This window comes from Lissotriton helveticus, chromosome 2_1, assembly GCF_964261635.1.
Source record: "Lissotriton helveticus chromosome 2_1, aLisHel1.1, whole genome shotgun sequence".
Lineage (NCBI taxonomy): Eukaryota > Metazoa > Chordata > Amphibia > Caudata > Salamandridae > Lissotriton > Lissotriton helveticus.
Genome location: NC_136059.1, coordinates 667450706 through 667464080, shown reverse-complemented (window position 1 = coordinate 667464080; position 13375 = coordinate 667450706). Strand labels below are relative to the sequence as shown.

The window sequence follows — 13375 nt, the reverse complement described above, 5'->3', positions numbered from 1 at the left end:
TTCCTCACAGAAATCGGAAAGAAGAGGACGGTCAGAACACAAAGAAGAGCACATCAAGTCCAAAGACAAAGAACCTGCTCATCAAAGTAAAAAATTACAATTTCCAAGAAAGAAGGTAGCCAGTATTAAAATAATTAAACATGCCGAGGATACTGAGGACACAACTGAAAAACGGAGAGTTGGCCCAGACAATGCTAGACAGCGCAGCAGAAGTGACCATAGCTCGCAAGATCCTGATTAATCTTCTGGAGACAGTGGACACGAATGAATGCATTCAAGTGGAAACTGCAGATACCAGAGTTAGCAAACCTCATAAAATATACGAAATAACATTACGTATATAGGGGGACAAGACTAGGAAAGTAGGGGGTCTCTTTTGGGATAACCTTTCGAAAGGCTATGACATCCTTTTAGCTGAGAAGGACTGGCCACCAGAGTTTGTCAGGGAGTGCCCTCATGGCGAAGAAATGATTATGCCTGCCTTCTCAAATCATATTCCAATTCATAAAAAATATACACTTGCAAGAAAATGGGCAGTGGCCCAAGCTCCTGCATTATATAAAAATCATGTAGGATGGGATGAGGACTCTCCCCCTCACAAAATCCAGTTAAAATGTCAACCCACTGCACAAAGGCAGTACCCAGTTAAACAAGAAGCTAAAAAGCAAGTCAGGGAGATCTTAGATCAATTTGAATACCAGGGGGTGATTGAAACATGCACCTCAAAAATGAACAATCCTTTGTTTCCTGTCTCCAAACCAGACGATTCGTATCGTCTAGTTTTGGACTACAGACACCTTAAATCATGTTGCAAAACATTTGCAGTACAAAACTCACACAGTGCAGCACTAATGAATAACATTGTGCGCAAAAAATATAAAACGACATTAGACATCTCTAATGGATTCTTTTGTCAAAACATTGCACCTGAGAGCAGGTATTTGACCACGTTCTCAATAATGGGGTCGCAAAAACACTTCTGTCGACTCCCACAGGGATTCAAGAATAGCCCAGGATTATTCTCAGCAAGAGTAACAGAGTTACTACAAATATATGATGATGAAGCATTATCCTATGTCGAGGACATCTATCTAACAGATGATGACCTGGATACTCACTTGAAAAGAGTGAACCCCATAATACTTGGGTTCGCAGCTGAGGCTTACAAATTCAACTTTAAAAAGTCACGAATTGCCCATCTAACTGTCCTGTTTTTAGGATATGAATTATCAAGTGAAGGCAAAAGCCTAGCAGACAACTTCTTAGAGAAGTGCGCTGTACTCCAAGCACCAAAAACGCTGAAGAACTAACAATCAATACTAGGTTTCTTGAATTTCGGAAGAACATACATTCTAAATTATGCAGAGAGGGTTAAACCTCTCTATGAATTAATAAAACCTGATTTCAAACCAATTAATTGGACTCAAACACACAGAAATTTTAAGATCATTGCAAACAGACATGTTAGCTAAAACAAAATTGCAAACGCGTGAAAACGTACGCAACCTTGTAATCCGAGTCATCCCAGGAAAATGCGGATTCACGTACCTGACCTCTAATGAGGGAGAAACGGTACCAATAGCTTACAAATCACACTTGTACACACAAGCTGAAATGAAATTCAGTTCAACTGAAAAAATTCTAATAGCGGTTCAAACTGCTGTAGCAAAAGAAAGAGCCCAAGCCCAAGGCAGGAGGATAACTGTTTTAACAGCAGAATCAGCCCTTGAAGCATTAACAAGCCCAGGCAATTTGACTACCGTGGCATTAGATCCAAAATGGATACAATGGGAAAACTCTCTTGCTGCAGAAGATGTGAAATACTATTTTGACCCGAAAATGAAAAAATTTAAAGATCTAGAATATGAAGAAGCAACAAGCACACAGCGTTCCCTGAACAAAATATTTACCTTTTTCTGGCACATAGTACTCTGCTTAAAGTAGAACTATTCTTAGAGAACAGACCTTCTATTTTAGGAACTCTAGAGACAATATTTTACCTCAGCCTCTAGCACATGAACTGAACTGAACCCCTCGGCGCCGGGCCTAAAGGCGCCAGCGGCGTCGGGATAGCGGGAACCTGCGGCGCCGGGCCCGAAGGCGTCGGGGCCGTAGCACCCGACGGCGTCTGGGCCGAACCCCCCGACCCGCTAGGGTTCCCAGACGGGTCCGCTGGGCCCGAAGGTGCCGCGGAGCCCGTCGGGGGAGAGAGATTCCTCATGGCCATGAGGAAGCGCCCAATCTCCTCCTGCGTCGCATGAAGCCCAGGGACCGTAGGGTATGGGGCTGGATGCGGCGCCTGCGACTCCATTGGAGCCGCATGGGTGGTGTCACCCGAACCCCCGGCCGCATCACGCGAGCATCGGGGGGAGTCTGCAGAGCGATGACGCCGCTTGGACTTCTTGTGCCTCTTACCGGACGACGACTTCGACCCGGAGGAGTGCGGCCTACTCTCGGAGCTGTGGAGGCTCCGAGCCCGTGACCTGTCCCTCGACCTCCCATGGGACCGAGACCTCTCGCGGCGTGGGACCGACTGCCGGAGTTCGAGTCGCCTGCAGGACCGCTCCGGCCTGGCTTTCGAAGAGAGGGCCCGGCAGTCGGAGCAGGCCTTGTCGTCGTGATCGACGCCGAGACAAGTTAAACACCGTCGGTGAGGATCCGTGACCGACATCAGACGGTCGCAATCCTCACAGTGCTTAAAGCCGGGCATCCCTACGGCACCGTTGGAGTCGAAGACTCGAGAAAAGATCAAAAGTGATCAAAAAGGTTAGTCAAAAAGGACTAGGGTTACTGCTTTTTCCAGATCTGCGCTTGCTGGCGCGGAAAAAAGAAGAACTGATGTCAGCACGCGGAGGCGGCGTCTAAGTACTCCGACGACGTCATCACGGCACCCACAACGCCGACGACGGACGCGGAGCCGCAGACGACGCCTACCGACGCGCAAGGGTACTGCTACGCAAAAATTTCCGGATCCAGTCTGACGCCTGGGGATATTCTAAGGTAAGGAATCTAATACTAACGTGTCTCTTTCAGATAGATACCAGACCTCCTGCTTTCTATTACCCAGGTACGGAGCTGACTAAACCGAGAATTCTTGACTCAGATTCTTGGCAACACCAACTTAACTTAAACTGCTACTTACTTACTCCTTCCCACGTATTAGGCTTAGGTCAGGTACACCGGGGTAGGCATATTTAGAAGCACCAGTTGAGTACGTTAGTCAATGTATTTATGTATGTATATATTTTATCTATTTTAAAGTATCATATGGCTAAGAAACCATATCAATGCTTTTATAGTATTATTTTATAATACTCCTTTTACTGTACGCACTTTACTTTACTATAAGTATTGCAAATGTGGCAATTCATTTCTCTTGCATGAGAAAGAAGACTGCTCAATAAATAACACCTTTTATTGTAAACGCCCGCCTCTCTATTCCCTGCACTCTGGTGAAACTAAGTGTGCACGATTGACTGAGTAAAATAGCTGTCTATTGTTTTCACACGACTCTAGAGATACACTCTTATTCTGAGGGAGCAAAGTTGTCGTGTTTTATGGTTGTCAGAAGCTAATCCCTTCTTGTCTATCCAGGGAAGTTAAACTCCTCCTTGTTTATTCGAGAAAGTTTCTAGTGACCTCTGAGCTAGCTGGCAAAACTAAATAAGTCTAATATAGTCAGTAGAGACCTAGTCGACCTCAGTCCTACGTCTACACTGCTGTTTATATTATTCCAATGCGCAGAGCCTATTGGGAATACAGGAACTACACTACACTACACAACAATATGGTCCTACTGGTAGAACTTTGAAACTGAATATACAATTGTAATTTATGAGTTATGATCAACATAAATTGATTCTAACAAGAGAGAGAGAGAGAGAAGAAACCAAAATAAACAAACACAGAATCAGCAAAATAAATTCCATTTATATTTTAGTAAATTGATAATGCATACATCTATTAAATATTATATAGTTGCTCCATAGAATGTATGAGAACGTGCTCGTAAAAGTGCTCATGTGTGAAGTGACATAGGGGAGAAAGGAGTACAAAATATCAAAAATACAATGGAACAATGGCTAAAGGAGCTCAAAATGGCCCATGTGATATGCCAGTTTGAAAAAACCTTTTACTCAAGATAAATCCATACCTAAGGGTAGGTGGCAGATGATTAAAAGCACGCCATCCATATGGATCGGAAACTTCAATCCAGGCTAGGAAACAAATGTGGACGTTTTGACCTAACTGCAGCGTGAGGGAGATTTTGCAATTGCTTTTTCAATCACTCTATGGCGCAACCATGATAATATTCAATAAATGTATGCATTATTAATTTACTAAAATATAAAATTAAAGTATTGTCGAAATTCTGTGTATGTTTATTTTCGTTTCTTTTCTCTCTCTCGCCAGGATCAATTTATGTTGATCATAATCCATAAATTAAAATCATATATTCAGTTTCAAAGTTCTACCAGTGGGACCATATTGGTAATGGGGCCCATTATAAGGGTTTGGAAGCTGTGGCTGCCAAGGGGTTGGTGAACTGACTCAAGATCTAGCTAACTAGGTCTGTGAGTACTGCGTCATTGAGCACGCAGAGGCTGGGAAGATTGTGTGCCATAGTGGCTTGCTGTATAGAGACGCGGATGGAAGCCCCTTCCATGGCCACAAAAGGAGCAAAAGGCGGATTGTGGTTGGCAACGGGCAACAGAAAGCCCCAATAACCTGGCCATAACTCTGCTGTCCTTAAAGCGCTCTAGCACAGAATCCGCCTCGTCTCTGAAGAGGCGGGAGTCAAAGGGCATGTCCATAAGTGTTGCATGGACATCCTCTAAAAAGCCAGTAGCTCTCAGCCAGGAGTGGCACCTCAAAGCCACGGTTGACGAAACCACTCTGCCCAGCGAGTCAGTGGTGTTCAGTCCACATCGAATTGTGAACTTAGCTGCATCCCTCCCATCGGCAACAGCCTGGGAGAGTATGGCCCACTCCTTTTTTGGGACCACTGGCAGCACCTGCGTAACCGAGTCCCATAGAGGACAGGAGTAACAGCCCAAAAGGCGGTGTTCACGGACCACAGTGCCAGGCTGGTGGAAGAAAGCATTTTTTTCCCCTAAGATATCCAGCCTCTTGGAGTCCCTGTCCAGGGAGTGGTAGGGAATGTGCCAGGATTTACATGGGAAGTTGAGGCTTGGACCACCAAACTCCTAGGGTGTTGGGTAAAGAAATTGGGGTCCCCTGTGGCGGGGCAATGGCAGCAGACAATTGTCCTGTTCACAGTAGTCCCAATGCTGGATTTGGACCAAGTCACCAGTAAGACATCTGTAAGTGCTTTGTTGAAGGGAAGAAGTGGTTAAGAAGGGGTCACTTCAAGTAGAAGCTCTTCTGTCAAGACATTAGTCTGGACTGCCACTGTGAGTAGGTTAAGGTAAGAGACCTCAGCTGCCCTTCTAACCAACATAGCAAAAGACACTCCCTCCTCCCTCCTCCATAACCACAGTAGCGGAATAAAGCATGCCAGATTCTGGAGAAGTGTCCAGCCCACATGCTCAGCCAAATCCTCACACCAGTCTACATTAGGGTCAATGGGTTGGTATTCTTTAGGGTCCAGCGACGTCTCCTATTCCTATCTAAGTCCTGGTCCCTAACGATAGGGCTCAGGCTTTGGCCTAGAGAGCAATGCTCCAGTCGGCATCAGAGTCCACGTTGGATGATGCCCCTCCGGCTACGTGCTGGAGTCACGGATAACAATGGGGATGGTACCGCCGGTGGGTACAGGCATCGGAGAAAGTCTAGGTGACAAGACCGCTGCTAGTCCAGATCCATCTGTAGATCCTCGGGGCAGGATTGGAACCAGGGCTAGTGCCGCCGCTGGCAGCGAACCAATAGGGACCCCTTCTGACCCTGCGGGGCCTGGAGGCATGGAGGTGGGACACTCAAATAAGAGTTGCATGGCCTCATAAATTTCCTGAGGATCAGCGGGGGTCACTTCAGCTCCCGGAAACTCGGAAAAGCACTTAGCCAACCCAGGCACTGTCTCTCATCTGAAGACTTCGACGGAAGGGGCGAAGTCTAATACCTCTTTGACTTCTTGCTCTTTTTTTTCTTAAGGGACTTACCGGAGTGGCCCGACACCTTCAAGTGAGACAAGAATCTCAAGCTCCGCCACGTGCTTCAAGGACTGCTCCCTCATAGCCTTCAGGGTGCATGACGCAGCAGTTGGCGCAAGCCTTTGGGTAGTGATGGCACCAGAGGGACCAAAGGCAAACAAGATGCGGATCCCTTTCCAACATTTGTTTATGATGTGCGCCACAGGGCTTGAAGTTCACCTTCCCAGAAGACATAACTGCCACAACAGGAAAAAAATCTCAAAAAAGGTCAACAAAAAGTCAAAAAAGACTGAGGGGTTGCTCTTCCAGCATCTGTGTCTGACACGGAAAGAAAAGAACTGATGTCAGGCACCGCATGTGTTATTTCTGGTGCGGATACCGACAACGCTAATAGGAGCCAAGCGACGCCACCCACAGGCGCACAAGGATACTGCTTGAAAAGTTTCCGGATCCAGTCTGACACATGAGGATATTTCGGCGGTAGGGAATCTGCAATTAAAAGTCTCTATAACATAAAAGCAATGCTGCAGTGTGTGTCAATACATCACAATGTAGCTGGAGGAGCAAAAGGAAGTTCAAAATACAAAGAGCACACAGTACCTCTTCCTGCTCCTCCTCATCATAAGCCTCGCTTTCAGCATCTTCTTCTTCCTCATCTTTGTCTTTGTCTTTTTCTTTTCCTTCAGTTTCCTCATCTGATTTTTCTTCATCTCCTTTTTTCTCCAGTTCCTGCCAAAACATAAATCTGTATTTGTGGGTGCGTATGATTTAAATCTTTCAAGTGCTTACCAGGCCACAGAGTACCGAAGTGCCATGCATTCAAAAATCCAAAACACTGCCGTGGGCATCACAGTTTTTCTTGGACTCCCAGCCCTACAACCAAGCCATGTGACTTAAGCCCAGTACAGGGAGGGTAGATCACTTGTATTCATCATAAGCAAAAAGATGTTCTTGGAAGCCTGGGCTTATGAGCAGTTCTGCCCTCCAAGATTCCGATGTACTCCCTTTAGTTTAGTTCCTTTTCATTCCCTCTACATCAGTTTGCAAAAGCCCTCTTACTCTACAGTATCCCCCTGGGAAGAGTTATGAGAATTGGAGGAGTGCACCTTGGAGACACCTCAATGTCTCCGAAGTATGGAGAGAGGTGCACAAAAAGGCGAATTTCTCCTTTTTAAAAGACACCTCACTCACCAACCTAGTTGGTGACATGCTTCATCATTGGGGTCCCACCCGAGTAGCCGAATACCATCCGGGTGTGCTACGACACCAGATTGCAGTGGAGCAGGTTTTTTCGTGGTGCAAATGAGTGAAAAAAGTGGATTAAAAATTGGCCAGATTTAACTCCCTCAATTTTTTTTATTATGGAGCAACTGTGCAATGTTAAAAATTCGTAAGAAGCCATTCTCGGTTAAATTGACCTTCGGTATCTTTGTAGTGAAACAAAACAGTGAATACAAATGGTCTACATATTTAAACCTGATGGCGATAATAACAGGTTTTTGTCAGGACCAGTGGGCGTGAACTGGGCGGTCTACAAACAATAAGGTGTACCCTACCCTTGGTCACTGCTAGACCCAACCATGTACTCCCAGTCAGGCGTCCTCTCTTCAATTGTTTTGCCCTCACTATTGCAGAGAAAGTCTGCCACCTGTTTCGAGATGTGTTCCATAAATTCAGCATGATCCACAAGGGATCTGATTTCTTGTTTAAGATCCATGGTGGGGTTGGATGTCGGTAATCGCGCCCGGCAACATCTCCACTCAGCGTGTCCATGCTGATCATGCGTACAATCAAAGGGGGGGGGGGGGGGGGAGAAAGAAGAAGCTGCGATCCATACAGCTTCCTTAGTCTGTATACAAAAATCAAGTGGGTAATGGATAATTTGTCCTGCGTAACCATGGTTTTCAATTTTTCGTTCAGTGTACCAATATAAAACGCTCATTCACGTACAGAGGATGGAATTGGCGGAATATCTTGATTCTCCGCCCAACTCTTAAAAACGTGACAGCATCATCATGTGGTTAGTTCTCATGCTTCCTCCACCCGGAGGTGTACCCCTGGTTAGTGCAGTAGTGATCAGTGATACAGGGGTCAGGTTGTGAGTTGAAAAGAAGTGGTTTAAATATACTCATACAGCCAGAGAGAAGTTTTAATAGGTCTGGAGTCGAGATCTAAATTAAAAGTTTGATGTTGTGCACAATGGGATTTGATAATGGATCTCCCGCACCTAAAGTGTCCTTAAAAAGGTCGACATGTTTCAGCCCTTTTTTTGCCCCTGGGGGTGGGCTTTCTTCAGGACCTAGAGTGCAAACGGTGGTGAGAGACTGTGGGTGTCTCCGTGTGTGTAAACCTTAAAAGATTTCTTTAAGGGGGGTAGGAAAAAAATATATTGATCAGTTTCCTTCAAGGTCCGGCGGTACCTTATGTTAAACTCATTAGGGTATCATCGGGCGGCCTCGGAGTCTTTGTCCTTCGGCTCAGCTCCAGCACTGCTAGTGCTGACTCTCCACTGGGGGCCCGGGTTCGAGATGTGTCCCATAGATTCAGCATGATCCACAAGGGATCGGATTTCTTGTTTAAGATCCATGGTGGGGTTGAATGTCAGTAACCGCGCACGGCAATATCTCCACTGAGCGTGTCCATGCTGATCATGCGACAACGCCGGTCATATGACCATGCCACCACGCCCCTTGACCACGTACCCGGAAGCGCCTCGCATAAAATCAGCAATGATGCTTCACTTTGGTGATCCTCTGGGCGCCGATTCGGGTCTCTTACTCGTACTAGGCGTAACAGCCGGTGACTGGTCTTTACACAGTATGACCGACATGAAGCGGGTGGCTCAGCTCGGTCCCGCTCTTTCCCCACATTGCTACCCTTTAACATTTCGCCCATTACGATTAATCTAATACGACAACCCTTCGTTGTTCCCAGATTGTGAATAGAGCCAACACCTTGACCCCGGTTTCCATGAGGCACGCCACCTTGCATCTCTAGTAAGCCCCCTTTTCTTGGCACCTGCGATTCATGACATCTCCTTTGATACGCTCTGAACCAGCATGCATGCTTTTACCTGCGGTACGCCATCACCGATTTGTTTGAGAGCGTAGACACCCACTTTTTATCCCGCCAACATTCCTTCATTGGCCCTTTGACTACCTACTTGGTCCCATCGATGCTTGTTTCCAATCCAGGAAGGACCTGGTCTGGCAGTTCGGGCTGGACTGTTCCCATTGGGCGCAGGGTCAAGACTAATTTGCATATGGCTGGGTTCAAACTGGAATGGCATGGTGAGCAAAAAAACAATGGATTTAGGCCCAGATCTCTGTACTGGGGCGAATGTATGACATTGTTCTGCATTCTGTCCATCAATTGTTCTTTTTGCATTGGTCCCATCGTGTGGCACCTTTTAAAATCCACAGCCAAGTCTGGCATTCCCTCCGGAGCGTCACTGCGCCAGTGACGTGTAGTCACACCCCCCCACTTCCCTTTTCACCTCCTTCTGCCGCCATGCCCCCTTTGCTAGTGTCCCTAAACGCGGCAACATCTCAACTGAGCGTGTCCACATGGATCATGATACCACGCCGGTCATGTGACCATGCCACCACGCCCCTTGGCCACGTACCCGGAAGCGCCTCGCATAAAATCAGCAATTATGCTTCACTTCGGTGATCATCCGGACTCAGATTCCGGTCTCCTACTAGGCGTAAAAGCCAGTGACTGGTCTTCACACAATGAGTATGACAGACCTGATGCGAGTGGGCTCCCCTCTGTCCAGCTCTTTGCCCGCCTTGCTACCCTTTACCATTTCGTCCATTACGATTAATCTAATACGACAACCCTTCCTTGTTCCCAGTCTGTGAATAGAGCCAACACCTTGACCCCGGCTTCCATGAGGCACGCCACCTTGCATCTCTAGTAAGCCCCCTTTTCTTCGCACCTGTGATTCACGACATCTCCTTTGTTACGCTCTGAACCAGCATGCATGCTTTTACCTGCGGTACGCCCTAACTGATTTGTTTGAGAGCGTAGACACCCACTTTGATTGAATTATGAAAGTGGTGTGGACTAAGATATTCACAGCCTGAATATTTACTGTGAGTGACTGTGCGACTGGCATAATTTCACTCCTTTTACCTCACGAATTTGTGTGAGCGCGCAGACACCCTCTTTAATGAATGAATGTTGAGTGAGTTGTAACGCATGATCACAGGCCGATTTTTTGTCCTGATTGATTATGTGACTGGCTATTCATAGCCTCCTAGTGCCGCACACTGAATGGGGCATATTACGTGTGATTACTACCAGTAGTCACCAGACACATCTTGTGTATTTTCATGTTTAAATGCACTCGGTTGTGAACAAGAGGAGCACTTATCACTTTTTCTAAAGACACCCTTGATGCAACCTATGTTTTTCGTACGCTTGTTTGTCTTTACAAAGGTACACCTTAGCGCGTGCAGACCGCCCGGGTCACGCCCACTGGTCCTGACGAAAACCTGGTATCGCCATCAGGTTGAAACATGTAGACCATTTGTATCCACTTTTATTTCACTACAAAGATACCGAAGGTCAATTTAACCAAATTTTTAACATTGCCCACTTGCTCCAGAATAAAAAGTTTTGAGGGAGTTAGATCTGGCCAATTTTTAATCCACTTTTTTCACTCACTTGCACCATGAAAAAACCTGTTCCACTGTAATCGGGTGTCGTAGCACACGCGGATAGCATTCAGCTATGTGGGTGGGACCCCAATGATGAAGCATGTCACCAACCAGGTTGGTGAGTGAGGGGGCTTCATAAAAAGGAGAATTTAGCCTTTTTGTGCACCTCTCTTTATACTTCGGAGACATTGAGGGGTCTTCAGGGTGTACTCCTCCAATTGCTTGATTATTCCATTACAAGGGGACCAGGAGTATTCCCTAACAAAATACCCTTTCTCTCTCCTTTGTTTTTTGTAAGAGTTATGAGAACACATCAGTGCTGGGACAGGAATTAAACTGGAGTGCTTTGAGCATAATTAACAGATTGCCACCCATTGCCAGCACAGACACTGTGGATGGCAGGCGGCTCTTCGGCACAAGAAGTTTGAGATATATAGCAGCTGTGGTGGCCACTATGTAGTTATCAGTGAATCCGAGTCTCCATAGCAAGCTAATAACTGAAGCATCTTAACAAAACTTTCCCAGAAAAAAAAAATGTTCATCCACCTCAGCTCCTTCCTGGAACGTTTGAGGGGTGATCCATCAAGCGGCCACAAAAAAAAAGAAAAAAGGAAGAGAGGTCCCAAAACAATATTTTCTGCATGCTATTTCCATAGTGAAAATTGAACAGCAATAAAGAAAGAACAGATTCATAGCAAATTTGACAGAAAACTAGATACTTATCCAGAAAGCATTCTGGCATAGATCTGCTCAGCCATTTTACAGAAATGAAGGTTACAAAAAATTCTATCTGTTGCAGCAGGACTGCAGGTGTCCTGCTGGGGTTGGGGGGGTAAACAAAATGCTCTCTGAAAGGCTGGTCCTACAGGATACCCGCAGGTCTAAACAATAAAAATAAAATGAAAAACAATATAAGGAGGCAAGATAGGGAAACCCTAACCCCCTAGCCATTGTGCCCAGCCCCCCACCCCCCACAAAAACTGGGTTCCAAGTAAAAACGTAAAACTGGCAGACAATCGGTACAACTATAGGAAAGAAAGTATAGGTCTTGAGCCTGGAATTTGTATACCATCTTGGTCTATAAATTCCTCTGATCCGAGCTACTTCTTAATGTAAGCTTATTGGCATGGTGAACCTTGTTATTTGCTGCCTTTGTAGTGTGTGTGTGTGGAAACCTCCTGGAATGGCAGATAACCAATTGTAGACAGTCTCCATCCATCCATCGTATCAAGTGCATATACAGACTCAGCTATCGAATTCCAGTCTCAAGCTCTAGAACTTTAATACTTCACCCTTCCAACGATTAAGAGGTGTGGACATACAAGACTTCTAGTCAATACGATACACTTTTTAGCTCGCAGTGATGTCAAATCTGCCTGTTGCTTAGTTTTTCCTGGGTCATTGCATTAAGTTCAACAAGCTTGTTTCAGGTTTCAAGGGGGTTTTGGGGGGCAGCCGAGCCTCGAGGTCTGCCCCCGGGCAGATTGGGAGGGGGGCGAGATGGTGGCACCCATGTTGTGCCATTTATTGGGCTGCTTTGGGATAGCCCAAAGCAGCCCAAGCTTCAAAATAAAGCCCAAAGGCTTATGGGGGAATACAGCCCCTGCCCAGCCACCATTTTAGGTTATGGTAACCTGGTGGCTGGGAGCGCTGCAGGCTAGGTTTTTGTCTGGGGCTTTTTGTCTGGCTTTGTGGCGGTTTTCTTACCTTGGTGTTTATTCATTTATTAATTTTATATAGCGCGACAGCTACCCGTAAGGGTTTCCCGGCGCTGAAAAAGAGTGGTAGCAAAATACAATCCAAAGGAGAAATCTACTGAACAAAAAGCCAGGTCTTTACGGAAGAGTAAGTGAGAGTTCTCCGTTCGCAATTCAAAAGGAAGAGAATTCCAAAGTTTGGGTCCTAAGGTGGTAAATGAGCGACCGCCCAATCTCGAGAGCCTAAATTTAGGAATACAAAAAAGGTGTTGGGACGAAGAACGAAGAGAACAAGTAGGCACATAAGGTTTAACAAGGGACTGAAGATAAGAGAGGGCGACTCCAATTTTGATCTTGTGCATAAGACACAGTGCCCTGAATGTTACCCGGTTGTCAAGATTGAGCCAGTGTAGCTCCTTTAGACGCTTAGTGATATGATCGCGTTTTCGACAACCACAGAGAAGCCGTTCAGCAGCATTTTGAACCAATTAGAGACGGCGTATGACCGCCCTGGTGGACCCCAGGTAGAGCACGTTCCCGTAGTCTAGTCTGGAGGTCACCAGGGCCGTCACAACAAATCTCTGGGTATCAGAGGGCAGAATCCAAAAGATTTTTCTCAGCCACCTTAAGATGGTAAAACAGGTGGCTGCCACTTTGTTGGCCTGGTCTTTCATGGATAGATCCCTATCAATGATGACCCCGAGATTGCGCACTCGTTCCGATGGAGTGGGTAAGGGACCCATGGCCATAGGCCAGTGTCTCGGGCTCCAAAGGTCAGGTTTGTTACCAAAGACTAGTACCTCAGTTTTATCGCTATTTAATTTAAGAAAATTGCGATTCATCCAACGGGAGATTTCACTGAGACCCGCTTGCAAAGGTGAAGGAGAGATAGGATAAACTTGAG

General features: G+C 46.2%; 1 protein-coding gene across 1 annotated transcript in view; it reads right to left on the bottom strand.

Moving 5' to 3' along the window:
• POLR3G (RNA polymerase III subunit G) overlaps positions 1 to 13375 on the bottom strand; it is a 471818-nt gene that overhangs the window by 50667 nt on the left and 407776 nt on the right. Inside the window, exon 7 of the mRNA XM_078677340.1 lies at positions 6711 to 6839. Within this exon, the coding sequence (XP_078533466.1) occupies positions 6711 to 6839 (129 nt within the window). The remainder of the gene's footprint in view (positions 1 to 6710; positions 6840 to 13375) is intronic.